Source organism: Sebastes fasciatus, chromosome 11 (assembly GCF_043250625.1).
Source record: "Sebastes fasciatus isolate fSebFas1 chromosome 11, fSebFas1.pri, whole genome shotgun sequence".
NCBI classification, from domain to species: domain Eukaryota; kingdom Metazoa; phylum Chordata; class Actinopteri; order Perciformes; family Sebastidae; genus Sebastes; species Sebastes fasciatus.
In genome coordinates this window covers 12,043,598-12,061,097 of record NC_133805.1, presented here as the reverse complement: position 1 = coordinate 12,061,097, position 17,500 = coordinate 12,043,598, and the positions used below count along the sequence as shown (strand labels likewise).

General features: G+C 41.2%; 2 protein-coding genes across 3 annotated transcripts in view; one reads left to right on the top strand and one right to left on the bottom strand.

Moving 5' to 3' along the window:
* LOC141776843 (UAP56-interacting factor-like) overlaps positions 1–5,333 on the top strand; it is an 8,047-nt gene extending 2,714 nt beyond the window's left edge. The window contains exons 4-9 of the mRNA XM_074650666.1: positions 1,475–1,623; positions 2,525–2,597; positions 2,791–2,864; positions 3,192–3,266; positions 3,451–3,577; positions 4,801–5,333. Coding sequence (XP_074506767.1) covers positions 1,475–1,623; positions 2,525–2,597; positions 2,791–2,864; positions 3,192–3,266; positions 3,451–3,577; positions 4,801–4,902 — 600 coding nt within the window. The 3' untranslated portion in view covers positions 4,903–5,333. The remainder of the gene's footprint in view (positions 1–1,474; positions 1,624–2,524; positions 2,598–2,790; positions 2,865–3,191; positions 3,267–3,450; positions 3,578–4,800) is intronic.
* Positions 5,334–5,966: 633 nt separating this feature from the next.
* The window catches only part of LOC141776836 (TSC22 domain family protein 2-like), a 25,335-nt gene continuing 13,801 nt past the window's right edge, over positions 5,967–17,500 (bottom strand). For both annotated transcript variants that reach the window (XM_074650654.1, XM_074650655.1), the window contains 2 exons: positions 9,642–9,693; positions 5,967–8,415 (listed from right to left, as the gene is read on the bottom strand). In XM_074650654.1, coding sequence (XP_074506755.1) covers positions 8,041–8,415; positions 9,642–9,693 — 427 coding nt within the window. In that variant the 3' untranslated portion in view covers positions 5,967–8,040. The remainder of the gene's footprint in view (positions 8,416–9,641; positions 9,694–17,500) is intronic.

The window sequence follows — 17,500 nt, the reverse complement described above, 5'->3', positions numbered from 1 at the left end:
GTCACCGCAAAGTGACAAGCTATGCAGATTTAGGTGGAATATGATGGAAACTACCACAAACAAGAGAATATTTGCTCAGACTGACTAGGAATCATTGCTATAAATCCTTCCTTTTAGACTGTGTCTCTGTAATGATGTAAGCAGAGAATGAAATTAGCACCTGCTACCTGCCAAATAACAGGGCAAATGTTGACTGTGGCAGGTAAACATTTCAGGTCACCTGCCACCATGGCAGATAAGTTTTCCTTATATTAAGAAATATTATTTTTGAAAAATCAATTCCTAAATTAAATGTAGTCATGGATTAATGTTACATGACAAATTCCATAACTCTTCGGTCTGGTTCCACCAACTCAGTGTTTACAATTGTTTATAATTTCAGACCCTGGATGTAAGGTGTCTGTATTAGGATGTTGGAGCAATGTTGGAGTACCACATCAACAAATCTGTCTTTCAGTATGCATATTCAGCTACTGACTGAGACACTGTGTCCTGAATACAAAGTATAATGGGAAAATAATTTTTAAAGTAGTTGTGTCAATGTATAGCCCTGGTAAGGTTGACAGACAGATGTTTCTCCTGCTGAAATGAAAGGTATAAAACACATCACCTCGTTATGAATATATAAACATACTGAAGGCAGCACAGAAAAGAAAGAAGAGGAAATTAATGAATATTGATTGAGAGTACAATGAAACCTTGTGCCTGCACTAGCCGACAAAGAGCGACTCAAAAAAGACGCATCAAATACTTTTCAAAAACTTCTGCATTATTATCTGTCACCTTGGTAACCAAAGCCAGTCTCGCTTGCTGCGTTTAGTATACAAGGCAAGCACACCTACAGACTGTACTCCTCCTGCTTTAATGACCTGGATCTACCTGACCTTCATCACGCCCAGAGAGTTTTCTCCACATCTTATCGCCTGGCAACAGACATCGTCGTCTGGTATCCATGAACAGCAAACTCACTGACCCTCTTGTTGTCTGCTCCAGACAAACATTAGGAACTTCTCCATTTTGTTTGACAATCATCCCAGAATTTTATCTGTTCAAGGCAAGTAGGGCTTCATAAGACTCTCATCAGATGTGATTTGAACTTTGAACTTAATTGTTTTTTCTATTAAACTTCATTGTTAAAATGTGTTTTACCAACTTAATATTCAGTTATGTCATCCCACTTAGGGATTCATTACTTTTTCTCATTCATATCAAAGTAATTCATAGATTCAGCGTAGTGCATTTATTTATTAAATCCATTTTTATTGCTATTAAACATGGTAAAAGAACTGAAGTTACCACAAAAGGAGATTGCTTATTTAACTAATCCTCTATCTGATTGGCTTCTATTGCTTTTGTTACACAGTACCATGAATGTCATCTCTTGTTGTCTGTTTTTTAGAGGCAGTGCAGCGTTTAAATTTGTTTGCCTTTTGGTTATACTGTATCTCTCCTTCACGGCACCTCCCTTTTTCAGAAAACAAGACCGAAAACAAAGCCCTTCATTCAACGCACTGAGGCCCCGTACAGGAAGCCGGAGGCGCAGAGGCGGCCGTACAGGCAGCCTGACCCACAGAGAGTTCAGAACGCAGCAGCGTTCAGGAGACCGTTTCAGCTGCGACGACGGTGAGAACACCTTTTGTAACAGCTTGTGTACAGTCCTACGGTGCACTAATGTGTAGTAGGGCTGCACGATTAGTCGAATATTAATCACTCACGATTTGGGCTTCCAACAATTAAATGAACATGATCGACTGCGATATTAACGTTTTAAAATGCTCCGCTCATAGAAAACACTGCTGCATAAATCAGGCGCTTCCTAAACTAACAGCTAAAGACGCACCGTCGGTCAGCTGCCGATCGAAGCCGGCCGGTTTTCAGCCGTCTCATATATACTTTTTTTTGCCGGTCAACACACATGTGTGATGGTTAATTATAATGCTATCATGATATGTTCAAATGTAATCTTGTAAAATGTAGTTTTTGGTGAGAAACTTGAATAAATCCAGTTGTTTGAAGGAGATGTTTTCACAGCAATATAAAATAGATAATAGAGAAGGAAATATGACCTGTTTAACTTCCCCTAACACTAACTCTAAACAGCTAATATATAATTAGAACTAATAAAATACAAAAAAATAAAAATAAAATAATTTTCTTTCCTAATCATTTGAATTGTGTTTTTGTTAAGCAAATACCTACTATAGATGACAATAACAAAGTAAAAGGATAACATTTAGAATTTTTGACAGTTGGAATGAAGCACAACATGGAAGTGAAATTGCAATAAAAAATATTTTGTCCCTAAAATCAATGAATAATCGTGATAAATAATCGCGATCTCAATATTGATTACAATTATCGTGATTATAATTTTGGCCATCATCGTGCAGCCCTAATGTGTAGTCATCTCTGAACATGAGAATTGTGGGATTGGTCTAAGACTCTTAGCTATGTCATCACAAACAATACTGCACTGAATACACAGCTGTATTTTTAATACTGTTTTTGTGTTGCACTCATGCAGACCACTGCCGCCTGTCCAGCAGACTCAGAGAGAAGCACGCCAGGCCACATTTCTTTTTCACAGAGGAATCGAGGTACATGATGTGTGGCATTGAGAGTTGTTAAATGTACTGTATTTGTAGATGAACCTGAATATGTCTTGGATTTTCTGGTCACATGTGTAGTATAACCTGTTTATCTGGGCACTTTAAATCTCTCTACAGACTAAATCCAAATGTCAATACACCACTGTGTTTATTCTTCATGGCCATTTGTTCCATATTACAGGTACAGGCCCAGGTACAAAAGTCAAATCCTCACAGTCCTCACAGTCCTCACAGTCCTCCAGTCAGAACTCGGCAGTGAGTATTCTTAGTTTATTTTGGCTCTAGTTGTTAAAAAGCCTGATTGCCTGTATATCTCAGTCGCATGTGTGAAGAAGAGGGAGATTGCAGGATATGAATCATTTGGAGGGGAAAGACCATTGTTTGCCATTTTAGAGTCAATGGGCCTCATTCAAGAACCTTTTTGTATTCTTATCTTAACTTTAGTGAATGCGACAAGCTCTCCTAAATCCCTTGTAAAAACCACTTAAGAACGAATCTGTTTGTACTCTTGGTTCTTGCATGAGGCCCAATTATCTGCTGTGTTTGTGTGATACAAAACAGCTTCTTCTTTTTCTCCACCAGGTGGCGCACGTCGACAAGCAGCAATGGAATCTTGACTGTTTCAATTGACAACCCCACAGCCAGGACTCAGCCCGAGTAAATATCACAAACCCTGCAGAATCTCTGCACACTTGTTTCAGAAAATCATTTCCATAAGCACGTTTATTATTTATTCATAGTAACTGGTATTATATCACACACACCTCCATACCAAACATCACACAAAGGACACCTCCAGATAAAAGTGAGTGACCGTGTGACTTCTTCTTCTTCTTCGTAGGCCTCCCTCTGCTTGGACCCTGCATCCTCCACCTGCCGTCGCTCTTCCTGTGAAGGTGGAAACGGCGGAGAAGAAAATACCAAAGGGAGTGCCTCTGCAATTTGACATCAACAGTGTTGGGAAACCGGTGAGAGCACATATTTCTGTATGCTTAAAGCCCCCCCTCCAGTGTATTTTGGCATTTCTATGATATTCCATATTTATTTGAGTAATTTCCTGACTAAGTTAATTAGAAACTCTGTTTGCCAAATTTTTTTTGCCAAATACCTTAATTTTGTGCTCAAAGTTGGAAAAAAAAGGTTGTTGGTAAAATGGGAATATGACGTATGACTATAGTAGAAGCTGCAAGTCATACGTCATCCTCCAAGCTTGTGCAGGTGCTCTCATGCTCTTTTGCATTTGAGCAGCAGCAAACTAGTAAATCTGTTTATCTGTCCGTTTGTCTTTCTAGTTAGTTCGCTAGTTAGGTGTAGTTAGCTAGCCCAACTTGTTGTATTAGCTAACTGAGGGGTTTCATTTTATTTTTTAGTTTCCTCCACCTTAGTTTTGTGTGTTTATTTTCACCATTTGTGTGCGCGGTGAACGGTTCAATCAACGCAGTGGATTACACAAAATCCCACCGGCAGAATTAACACAACACACTGACTGTGTCTCACTCGCTCTCTTCTTTGCCGTCTCCTCCTATTGGAGATAAATTAACGGAAAGCAGCCAATACCGGAGGTTTGCAGGCCTCTAACTGGTCCGAACGACGGGGAGCGCACAACTTTCAGTCCAAGAGAAAACAAAGAGAAAAGTCCCGTTAGAGAAATAAACGAATCTCTGTGCAGCCCGGTGCCGTGTCGGTGCTGGAGCTGAGGCGAGAGCGGCTGGTGCTGGTGGATGGTGCACCTCCAAAACGTCCCCAAAACTGCATTTCAAGCACGCGACCTCAGAAACGTGTCTATCCCTCCTCCGGTGCGCTGTGACTGGCGTGCAGAGGTGTGACTTCTTGGTTCAGCCCAGCAGCAGCCAGACACCTCCTCGCCATGAGGAGACGGTGAAGAAGAGAGAGAGTGAGAGAGTCGGTCTAATTCTTGTCACATTTGTGGTCAGATAAACGGGAAATTCATCTAAGCTGGTTTCATCTAAACTGGGTTGAAAAACGATGCTATCTTGTTGCCATGGTAGTGAATTACATCTGACTATTAACTACACCCCCATTCTATGTTTGAGAAAGGACGTTAACCAAAAAACAGGAAGTAAAACAAGCTGGAGGGGGGCTTTAAACACACCATTTTAATTCCCTGTCTTTGTATTCCCACATTTGTCTAAAAAATATTGCTCAATAAAGTGTGTTTTTCTTTCTACAGCAAACGGCGATCACCCTGAACGAGCGATTCCGTATCCTGAAAGATCAGCGCACCACCACAGCACAAAGCAGCAAAGGCAGCCGGTTTGTTACCGTGGGTTAGTTGGCAACAAGACCGTGACGAGTAACACTCAGAAGCCCCTTTTGGTCCCGCTCAGACCCACACGGTGAACCCCACCTTTCTGACGATGGGGACGCGCTGACCCACTGACTGACTTTACTAATGGGAGGGAGGATAACAGCGGGACGGGAGGACAACACGCACAACTGTGAGACGTGTCAATGGAAGAGTTTGTTTAAAATAAGTTCCTATTCATTGTCCAAGTCATTGTACTCCGCTGTTTGTATTGTGGATGTCCTATACTGTACTGGGAAGGAAGGAGCTCTTTGTCTCCTCTTTGGACATAAACTGTTGACACCATCATAGAAGTATTTCTTTTCGGAGAGGACCGCTATGTATTTGTTAGAGTGGCACGAAAGTTTTTTTTTAGAATTGTTTTGTAATGTTTGTTCAAATAAATGAGTTTCTCTTTCCAGATTTGATATACATGTACAGCTTCGAATCAGTTCGTAGCACCCTGACACTGGAAAAGCTCATCTTCTCTTCTAATCGAACAGTGCCACCTGGCTGCCAAACATAAACCAACCACCTTCTATGAGAAGGACTTTAAGTATCCATTCTTTGCATCTGTAAAGTGCATCCTGATGTTGGGTTAATGAATGGTAGAAAAAGGATCCAATGCTTTATTGCAAGCAATTTGAGCTTCGAGGAGTTGGCACATGCTGGTGCACGCCAAGGGTAGATTACGAGCAGGGAGGCATCTAATTGGTTCTTTCCAAACGGACTGTGAGGCAGTGATTGATGGACGTTTTTACAGGATTACAGCAGCTACAGATGACGGCTCTTTTTCAGAGCTCATAAGTAATGGATCGCTGTCGGGGTGTAAAGACCATTTCAACTAATACAACAAATAGTGTATAGTGGAGAACATCGTCAACCCGGCCTTTAAGGTACATTTTGATCAGATAAAAAATGTGCGATTAATCGCGATTAAATATTTTAAGTGATTGATAATTGTTTATTGTTAATTGTAACAAACTGGTTTCTGGAAGTTTTGTAAGAAGAGGCTGACACATTTTGGAATCTGAATATTGCTTTTATTTAAATACATTAAAATTTGCAATGTAACAAAACTATTGGCATATGAAATTCAAACACCATTTAAATGAACAAAACATGGCTCACTTCATTTTTTCTGTGACTAGTGTCAGTAACACTAGGTTATTTTTCTCTCTGCTCCGCATCATCCTCCCCCCGCCCCCCCTCCCCTCCCACCATTTACACTGTTCACAGACTATCTTACAATAAGAGTGCTGAATAAAAATGAGGTAAGAAAGTGGTTTGAAGATTACAGATCATGCAGAACATGCTGAACAGCAACAAAATATTTTGTGAAGGAGGAAGTAACAAAAAGAAAAAATACATGTGTGCATTTAAAAAATAATCAATTTACACAGCTTTGCATCTTTGGTTACAAAGTAGGTTGAATGATTTCACAGCTTTCCCCCCCCAGGCACCCTCAGGAAAAAACATTGGGAGAAAAAAACAAAAACATGAAGGAGGGGGGTGATGGCAATACTAATTCACTTTTAGATAAAACGACCAACAGAGTTGAATCTTCATCAAATACCTTCTGCTGGCTCACGTTAAAGATTTGATGTCAACGGGTGGAGAGTCACCCATCAAGGCTCTTAATACTATACAAAAACGTACATTCATACTGGATCCTGACTTGAGCAATGAATTGGCAATTGCAGCGTAAGAATTTGAGTTAGTGTTAAACATTTGTCAGATTTTCTTGTTTTGCCTACATTTTTAACAAGATAAAGCATTGCCCCATTGAGAAGAATGAATAATCTGTTGAAACCATAGACCGTATATAAAGATGGACGACATGACAGCTCCCCAAAAGTGAAGCCAAAACATCTCTATCACCCCCTGGTGGCTGGCTGCAGTATAGGTCATAAAGCCCGCCCCCTCCGTGTTAGTGGATGGGTCAAACTAAAAAGTCAAAAGTATACATCAAATACATTTTTCCCAAAGATGTTTTCTTTCATCTTAGGTAGTTCTTATCACACTGATGTACATTCAAGTGTTAATATTTCTTACAAGTTTGGTTTTAATCAGTTTTTTGATGCTATAAAAAGGGGGTGAGACGTCATGATTGACAGCTGTGAGTCTCTCTTGGTGACAAGCTGCTGCCGTGCTCGCCTCGCAATCGGCTCGGGCGGGTGACCCCGATCACTACTGCGCAGACTCTGGCTCCAAATGACGTCAAAATCTGAAGATGGCAGCTCCCGTATCCGGGATATTTTGGCTTCACTTTTGTACAGTGGGAGGAAGTGGACACGCTTCGTCCGTCTATATATTCAGTCTATGATTAGTAGAAGAACAGAGGAAACAAGTCACTGGGCTATTGTTTGACAGGTTGTGTGAAATTGTTCATTTGTGAGAATAGCAGCCCTGTAATAAATAAAACACTTAACAGTAGAACTCAAAAAGACTGATGCAAGAGTTGGACTTGATGTAAAAAGTAACGGCAGCAGTGTGGCGCTCCGAAAAACAGACTCTCTTTCTCTCTCTCTCTCTCTTTCCCTCCCGTTTCTTACTTTACAACATGAAACAGCAAGGCTAAAAATACCCCCTTTACCCACTCAGTTATCTCATTTAAAAAAATAATCGCTCTCTTTTGACAATCACTCCCGTTTGTCCCTTATGTGAGGTGAAGCCCTCCCTTTCCAACGCCCACAGGTTTGAGCAGGTTTCAGGTCAGGTCGCGGTCCAAGAAAAGACATCCTGTCCGCGAGCTCGGACCCAGCAGTCGACCACTCCGGGAACACAGCCAAGATGAAAACAAACACCCCGACCTCCCCTTGATCCTCTCGTCTCTATACACACTTTCTCCGTCTCTCTCGCGATGATTGCATTAACACTGGAAAAGGCCCACAGTACAGATGCATACACACTTACATTCCAACACCGATTCACAGTCGCACTTGCTTGCTAACGCACCCAGACACACACACACAAGCACTGTACTTTGTGGTCAAGCTGGTGGCTAAGAAGACAGTTTTTTTTTTTCTTCTTTTTAGTTTCACATACACTAATTGTAATAAGTTGTAGAGAAGATGCTCTTCTTTTTTTCCGCCCCCGCCCTATGCGGAGCAGGGCAGATGCACTTCAAGCGGAGGTGACGTTGGGTTGCATTTGTTGTTGGCTGGGATCGAGCTGAGGCTGAGTCTGGAGCTGCTGGGGTTTGGGTTGGTGCTGGAGCTGGGGGTGGGACTGCGGCTGAGGCTGAGGCGGAGGCTGAGCTTGAGGCGGAGGCTGGGCCGGCTGCTGGGGCTGGCTGAGTCCTTGCTGCGGGGGCGTGGTACCGGAGCCGGCGGCCGACTGGGCGGGCAGCTGAGACAGCTGCTCGCTGTTGGCCAGAGATTTCAACACGGCGTTCTCCCTCTCCAGCACAGAGTTCCTCTCAAACAGCTCCTTGATCTGCTCCTTTAAGACCTCCACCTCTTCGCGCACCGCGTACATCAGATGGCTTTTCACCAGGTCCTGCGGGAGACATGAAATGTGCCACTGGGTCAAAAACATCAAGGACCTGACCGGAGGAGGCTGATTTATCATGTTCTAACACGCAAGGTCGTCAAGGTGAAGCTCAAGGCTGCATTTGATCATTCTAGACTCTAGTATGCGTTTATGCTTAAAAGACAAACGGATGTAAAGACCCTATGGTTCTTAAAAACATGAAAACGAGTCAAGACGGGCATGAGAGTTGGATGTAGGAACTACCAAGAATACAAAGGCCAATCCAAATGACTTGAATTCAGCACCATCATAAATCATAAATCATAAAGATTATGTGTATAGACAGGGTCTGAAATTAGCACCCGCCAAATGCAGGTGAATTGTTGATAAAATCGTAAGGCCGTCCGCCACTTTGGCGGACAGGGAAAACATGGACACAGATCTGTGTTGTAATCGTCAGGAGAAGTGTTAAGTAACGTTACTTGTCAGCAGCCGGTGGACAGCACAGTCCTTCTCCTTGGTTAAATAACGGATATTGGGCAAAGGTAAATTGCTATGTTATTTGAACTTGAATAAATCCAGTTGTTTGACGGAGATATTTTCATAGCAATATAAAATAGATAATAAGAGAGGGAATTATGACCTGTTTAACTTCCTAACACTATCTCTAAGCAGCTTGTAATAATTAGAACTACTAATGCCAAGATATATATTTAAATAGCAAACATTTAAATCTAAAATGATGATGACCTTTATTTTCTATTAACTTATTTGTTTATTTAATTTATTATTATTATTACTCTCTTATTTTTGTATTATTATTTTTTATTTTATTCTTTCTTTTTATTATTATTATTATTATTATTACTTTTCTTAATTTTATTTAAATTTTGAATGTTGAAGTTGTTTTCTCTAGTGTACTTATTGAGTTCGTTTATAAGCTCAACTACTTAAAAAATTGGCTTATAAACTATTGTAATTACGAACTGTAAATTGCATATATGAAAACAACCTCGAAAAAAAGGGAAAAAATAAAGTATAAAAATAAAATAAAATGATGACAAAAGTGGTGGATAAAATTTCTGAGTGGCAGACAAAGAAAAAAAAACTTTCACACCCTATGTATAGATTCTGGTCCATGATGCCGCTGTCTTTCCATGTAACTAAACACCTACTTCATATATTTTGAATTAAAAAGTGAGACAACATTTTACTCAGATTAGTGTATGATCCACAGTAAATGGATTACTCACCATTGCCTGTTCAATTTTATTATCAATGGCAGCGACATTGGTTCCCGAGGCTCTGTGAAAAAGAGAAGACAGATAGGGTCATGTTAGAATTAATCTCATTTCAGCATTCAAACCCTCCAGGGGGGAGAGAGAGAGAGAGTCATTTTTCATCTCTCAGCACATTTTTCTTTCTGCTTTCTTTTCTTCTCCCCCAACAGATGGCAAAAGCAGAAAACACAACAATGAATGAAAAATAAAGACATCGGTTGCTCAATTAATTCAGCCACCCCGCTATAAGATCACCACATGAATCTAGGACAGGTTATATAAAATGATCTGGATGTACATTAGAACACATATCTAGGTCAGGCCACAGAGTTTACAGGAGAAATGAAGAGAAGCTTGGCTGCAGGCAACACAACAGGTCCAACTTGGAGCAAATAATGCATCATTTTGTAGCACTGCCAAATTCAGAGTAGGTGTGGTAATATCTCCCAATGACTGCCAGCAGCAACACATACAATATTGGTTTGAACGCCCACATTCTCCCTCCATCTATGGATGTAACGTCAGAGCTATGATGATGACCCCATTTCTTTAGGGAAGACTTATTTAAATCGATCGCAATTTAGTTGCCGGTGCCTCCCGGTGTTACCTGTAGCGGCTCCGGTAGGACAGCAGCGGCCCGCAGGTGGCTTGCCGGGTCGGGTCAACAGGGCAGCACGGTGGTTTGTAAGAAAACGTGCACGGCATGGTGCTGGCTGCTGCTGCTGGAGTCACATCGGTAGTGGGGGTAAAAAGAGGCCACCGGCGCGGACCGGAGGTGTTTTAGTGGGACAACTGAGACCACATTTAGAATCATGAAACATGAACCGACGGGGTGGAGAAGTCAGAGGGGCCGACGTGGAGGCGGGGGAGACATGTCAGACATGTCAGACATCTCTGCCCCGCCTGCTTCATGACTGTAATAGTAGTAACTGTAACTATGCAACCTCAGGGGGTATGTATGGAGGCCTAGTGGTGCCACTCATAATACTGGGTTAATGAATCCATTCAGAAATGGGCAGATACACAGGTAGTAACACAGATAAATCAATTATTAATCTATCTTAAAGCTAAAGTAGGCAAGATTGGAGCAAATATGATTAAAAAAAAAGGTATTTTTATAAAACGGTCCCTATATCGTGACAGTAGTACATGAAAAAGGTAACCTGAAAAAACAGCATGTGCCTCTGTGTCCTCCGGTGCTCCTAAGGCCTTCTGCAAGATTTCACAGACCGGAGGAAAACAAGCAGTAAGAGCTGATCTGAGGTCTGTTGTCCATCTGCTGTCTATGAGAGCCGACTGTCAATCACTCGCGTACTCTGACCAAACGGTCAAACTAGGCAGCGCTGATCAAATATGAATCAATATTATGTTACGTTAATGCCTATTTCTCACCTCAAATGTTTTCAGAATCATCTTGTAGTGTACTGTTTAGCTGTAAAATGAGTTTTTGATGTGGCCGCCATTGTAAAATCTGTTGAAGGAACGCCAAGTTCTGTTCACATAACCGGAGCACAGCCAATAGGAACGCTCTCTCAATGAAATGACCTGTGATTGGTCAAAGTCTCCCGTCACGGGATAGATTTTTTTGAAGCCTGAAACAGAGCCATGAGGATGATTCGATTTTGACCAATCACAGGTCATTTTATTGAGAGAGCGTTCCTATTGGCTGTGCTCTGGTCATGGAACTCCGATCAAACGGTCAAACTAGGCAGCGCTGATCAAATATGAATCTGTTACTGTAATGCCTATTTCTAGCCTCAAATGTGGCATGGCTAAAAATGATCAGCCAATATTAATTCATAACAGCTTATATCCATATAAGTAACAAAGGAATTGCAGTGCAGGAATGTCAAAATACAGTATGTTTTGGATAATTTAGAAACAGTGTCACCATTAAATAATATCTCCAACAGAGGGCACCGACAAGCTTAGTTTGATTAAAAAAAATAATACCATTACAGTATATTTCTAACTTGAATATTGATTTATTGACCCCAAAGAATCAAGTAGTGGTCGGGCTCTAATAAGAATCCTAAATACGTACATTTACGTCTGCAACAAAGGGTGATAGTAAACACCGTGTGTCAGGAAGATGCCTGCATTAGACACCAGATTGACTACAGACTCGCCCTGAGGACACATTGTTCCGCTCCTACACACCATCCAATGTATGTGTGTGATGCCGGAGGAAGCACTCAGTAGATTGCTATCAGTGGGGCTGTACCGGGTTAGGAATGTTCCCCATACCTCTGCTGCTATGAAACACCGTCACTCACATCCCCATGTCCTACACCGCCGCCTGTGATCCCTGTCAGAGATGACGATGTCTAACATGAGCTACATGCAAATACACAATGAACAAAGCAGACGGGTTGAATAAGATACACATAGTGTCAATCAGCCGAGACACACGCCCATCACGTCGAGAAAATAACAAATAAGAAAGGCACATTCTAGCAGTCAGTACTCACTCATTAGTATCTCTTTCTCTCCCTCACAGACCACATTATGTGACCCCCCCACGAGTGGTTGCATAACCAAAAAAAAAAAGAAATGTGTGTTTAATTTAGATGAGGCCCTCCTATAGTTTTCCTCCCCAACAGGCGTTTTCAATAGGCCTGTGCCCAGAGGAATCGCTCCGTCTGTAGAGTACAGACCCTGAATGGAGTCTCTGGGCTACACCCTAGTTGCTTCACCAGCGGCATCAGACAAAAACAAAAACATGCTTTACCATTAACAGAATCACACTCTGTAGCAGTACGACATCTTGTATGCAGCATATATTCAATACAGTTAGTATTCTGTTATTAGGTGTGGGGGGAAAAATCAATACAACATAGTATCATGATATTTTGTTTGGAAATATTGTATCGATACACGGATGTCAAGTATTGATCTTTTATTATATAAACTATTGACCTCTTAACAATCTGACGCCCAGCCACTATTCTCTTCTCTCTTCTGTCTTTCAGAGGTTGTAGCTCTCAGTCTTAAAGCTAGAGTGAAGATGCTGGTATCCTATGAAATTAGAAAACCTAAAGAATCCATTGGTACCAATGTCATGTTCGCTTGTCGGGAGGAACGCTAAATAAAGCTCCAAAGTTTTGCTAAATTTTTAGTGAGGGAAAAACTGACCTTGGGTCCCTTGTCCCTTGACCTCTGACCTCAAGATTTGTGAATGAAAACTCTGAGAGGAACAGAGTGAAAACTGTATCTTATCAGATAAAACAGATGTTGACAAACTGCTAATTTGCAGTTGGAAAAAAGTAATAAATTGCAATATATCTTATGGCAATACTCAGTATATTGCAAAATCGTATCATCGGGCCTCTGGTGATTCCCGCCCCCATCAGTTATGGCCCAATATTAATTAGCCTTAAGGTCAATTCAAACGTCTAACCTCTTTTTTTTTCTTTCAAAATGACATCAAGTCCTTTTTTGACATCCAACCAAGCACAAGAAATAAGAGATGGGTTTGTAAGCTGCTGCAAGTCCACAACAAATAAAAGGAAACTGAAGACGACGTCTTAATGATGATTGCAACATAATTTAAATGCACCTCCGTAAATGTTTACTTACTTGTGCAAAGAACTATCAAGAAAATGCACAATAATTATTAGTTATTATGCAGTAATTTGATGATATTTTTAAGATTTTAAGATGATTTCTTAAGTCTGTAGAATATGATGTGTAGACCATGACATCTCTGCAGCACCAAAAATGTAATTTTAAATGGTATTTTTACACACATTTTGACTTAAGCAAATATTGCGCTTTCCTCCTCATCCTGCGATTTGAAAATTGTAGTAGGCCATATTACGATTTCGATAAAGTGTCGATTAATTGTCCAGCCCTAGTTGTCATTGTCTGTTGTGTGCAAGAGTGCACACTGTGAGTGAATGAAGTCAGCATACCAAGAATTACAACAGTTTGTGTGTAAACTGAATATTTGGCATTACATCAAGAATGATCCACATTCAGATGTTGCGGGTATTCGGCAATGACCGTCTGGTTTACATGATTTGACTAATGACAGCTGGAAAGACAAACAAAAGTAAACCGGAACAGAGATGAGACAGATGGGAAAAATTAAGAATGAGTGCAGTTGTTAAGACGTTGTAAATGCAGCTGTGCTCTGGAGACAAATTCTAAGGAGGATTCGCCACACAAGAGTGTTTCTGGATGTTGACAACAAAGGGCAGACGCTCCCTGGATTATAGGAGAAACAGACCCAAAGTTGCGATTTTGTGGAAATAATTACATCTGGGTAGCGGGTGGGGGGCTAAGAAGAACTTCTCCAGCTGGCTTCAGTGGAGGCAATAATAATATGGACTGACACCACTGAGATCAAACCGGGGAATAAAAAGAGGAAAACTCAAAACACCCATGTGTATGGTCAGAGGGACATGTGATGGGTTTGTAGCTATGGCGACAGGAAAACATCAACAATGCAAATAATACTTTTCAATGCGTGAGATGGATTTTCACAGCGCCCTGCAGTGAAGTAGTTCTGCTTCCTGGCGTCAAAGTGGGTAAAGACGAGTTTGTTAAGTTTTTTGGGCGGCTACTCTCTTTTCTTCACTAGTTACATTGAAGCAAGCGGGAATAACAATCAAGTCAAAACCATATTAGGACACCATCTGGTTCTCCAAGAACAACTGGCACCGAGGGGAGATTTTGGAAAACCTCAACATGAAGCGAGTGTGCCCGGTTAAACCAGCGCTCCTGACACACATGATCTCGCTTAAGCCCCTAGATCTCAGAACTTGTTTGAGCGCCCTACTTAAAAACAAAACCTGTTGAATGAACAGTAAAGCCTCCTCCTCTGTTTTCCCAGCGTTACAAAGCAAACAGTATATAACTACTGAATGTAAGTAAGGTCAAGCCCCGGAGGCTAAGGGCTGGGCTGAGATGAAACAGAATGCTAATGAGGGTTTGAACTCACACTGCCACTGATTATGCAACCGACGCCTCTGTAAACTTCACATTCTGCATTAACAGGAATGACGTTTATGAGCTCCGGCTAGAGTTTGGTGTTCCCCGTACAATGTTAGCTGTAAAATAGGGATGTCAATAAAAAGTCCATTAGTGGGGAGAAAAGTTTACACGCACACGGAGCGTGGGCAAGTGGAGCAGCGAGGGCGAATAACTCATCTGAACATTGAGCAGTTGTCTTTCCTCGCCTCTGGGCAGAACTGTTGGCATATTCAAGAGCAAGTAGGTTTCCTTCAGCAACGCACTGAAAACAAAGCTGAGCCTATTTTACTTGGTTTGAGACATGACAAGACAAGTTCAGAGTTTAAGAGGCGAGGCCTGATCATATGCCCAAGGACAACAGGTGCACAAGTCAGTCTCACCTAAACACTTGTTATGCATATATATATATATACCTCTTAAATGATGGTCTTTAAACCTTAGTTTTCTATCTGAGGTGTGGGTTTGTAATGCAGATGTATACAGACTATAGAGCATGTCTTTCTGACACTCATATCAGATGTGCATATGTTTACTTTCATTTTATCCCTGTCAACTTCCACCATTTATGACGCATTATTTTACACAGCCGTGCATGTAGCAGGGCATCGGCAGGCCGCCAGCAGAGAATAAATGAGGAAGTGCGAAAGCGGCAGCCAAGCGAGCATCAAAACTATTCAAGAATGGCATTACTCGGGTCTAATTACAGAGTGAGCAATAGATCGAGCAGACCGTCTTATGGAGGCTTTATTTTTGGAGTTTACATTCTTGCCCTCGGGCTATGGAGACAAACGCAACTCTATAATGATGCAAATAATGAGATTTGGTTTGATTGTGGTCAGAACCAAGTATGATGGAAAAGATACTAAGCAAACTAAAAATAAGTACACAAAAAGTTGAATGGAGTTTCTCTTGTTTTTTTTTCTCAATGAAAGGCTGCATCCGAAATCGCATACTATGCACTACATACTCATAACGTGTACTATCGTTCAACATACTTTTGTGTGAATAAACAGTAGTATGTATCTTTTCGGACGCACTGAGCAGTAATTTACGTCGTCACAGCCTCCTTGCCGGTTGGAGACGCGTAACCATGGTAACTCGTGCCAACCTCATGTGACCGAACTGAAGTTGGAGTGTTAATGATGTCACCACAGAGCTATCCGTCAACGTCTGTTATGACCGTTGTCGTCACTACCACATTGCATTGTGGGATATTTATGTCGCTGTAGTGTCCAGCGTTTGCATACTGTAATATTTCACCGGAAATAGTATGCACTATTGGTTTCATACTAAGGATTCGGACATACTAAAAAAATTGGACGTACTGTTTTAGTGTACTAAATAGCATGTTAGTATGGAAAAGAGTCTACAGCCATGCTAGGCTAACATCGGCATGCTAACATGCTCAAAATGACAATGCCAACACAGTGATGTTTAGCAGCCAGGTATAATGTTTACCATCTTAGTTTAGCATGCTAACATGCTAAGGGATCACTAAAGTTCAGCGCTTGGACCCCTAAATATCAGCACAAACTGAATATGTACATTTTGCTCAAAGTTCTAAATTGTTTTTGATTGGGCAATTCAAAAGTTTTACGTGCTGCGCAATTTTCCAAGATTGATGAAGAGGAAATGAAAAGAAAAAGGAGACAAAAAAAGAAAGGTCCTCTGCCAGGAACATGTGCCAAGTGCCAAGTGCCAAGTGCCAAGTGCCCCACGAGGATGTCCATATGAGGGACTTTTATTTTGACAGTCTTCTGCAATGCCTCTTGCATATTTCTACTACGCAGTTGGCGAGGCTTTTCAATTCATAGTATAGATGAGACAGAAGTATTCCTCTATAAATAAACAGGAGTATAAATGTGTGTTTGTATGTCATTCTCTCTACATTGCAGGAGAGTTGCTGTTATGCAGCTGACCATGTGGTCAGACTCTAATAGAGGGGGTGTCATCAAGAACATAATTTGCAAACAGGAACCACATTACGGTAAAAGGGACATTTAAGGTCAGTGTCTTCTTTTGCCAAAATGTCAAGTATATTTTAGCACTTTTTCGCTTTCACAACCTCTTCTATGACTTTATCTGGTTGCCTTGGACGTGATGCAAAATAAACCTGACATACAATCGTGTATTCTTCCGCCAACCAGTCAAGTTGCCGTTTGCATCCATGTCTGTCCAAAATGTCATCACTTCATCATTTCATCCTATTAGACATTGTGTGAAATTGTCAGAATTAGCATAGGAATTTGTGAGTTATGGCCAAAAAATGTGTTTTGTGAGGTCACGGTGACCTTTGACCACCGAAATCTAATCAGCTCAGTCCAAGTGGACGTTTGCGCCAAATCTGAAGAAAATTCCCTCCCGGCGTTCCTGAGATATCACGTTCATGAGAATGGGCTGTTGCCGGTGCGGAGGCATAATAAAATAGACTGATTAAGTGTCAACACCAAAGGCCATCTCCAACATCTACCAACACAGTCTCAAACAAAGCCCTGGTTATCTTTGCTTCCATGGAAACAAAAGCAGCCTCTGGCAACAACAACACTCAAAAAACATAAGTGAAACACAGGGATCATAACTATATTTTGCTGCTTTCTGTTCAGTGGAAATCACCTTAAATTGGGTGAATGGAGCTAGCAGAAGTAAAACAGGTATTGAGTCTTCAAATCGAAATAACACTACACACAAGATCTCAGTTTAGAGCATTCCAATACAATGCTGATTTACCTGTTTTTGCTGCATCTATAAACAACGGCAGTTGAGGCAGCGAATGGATGTTGTGCGCATGTGTGTGTCTGTGTGTGCAAATTTGGTTCGGTGGCTGGTGATGGTGTCAGCTCTATATTTCTCTAAAA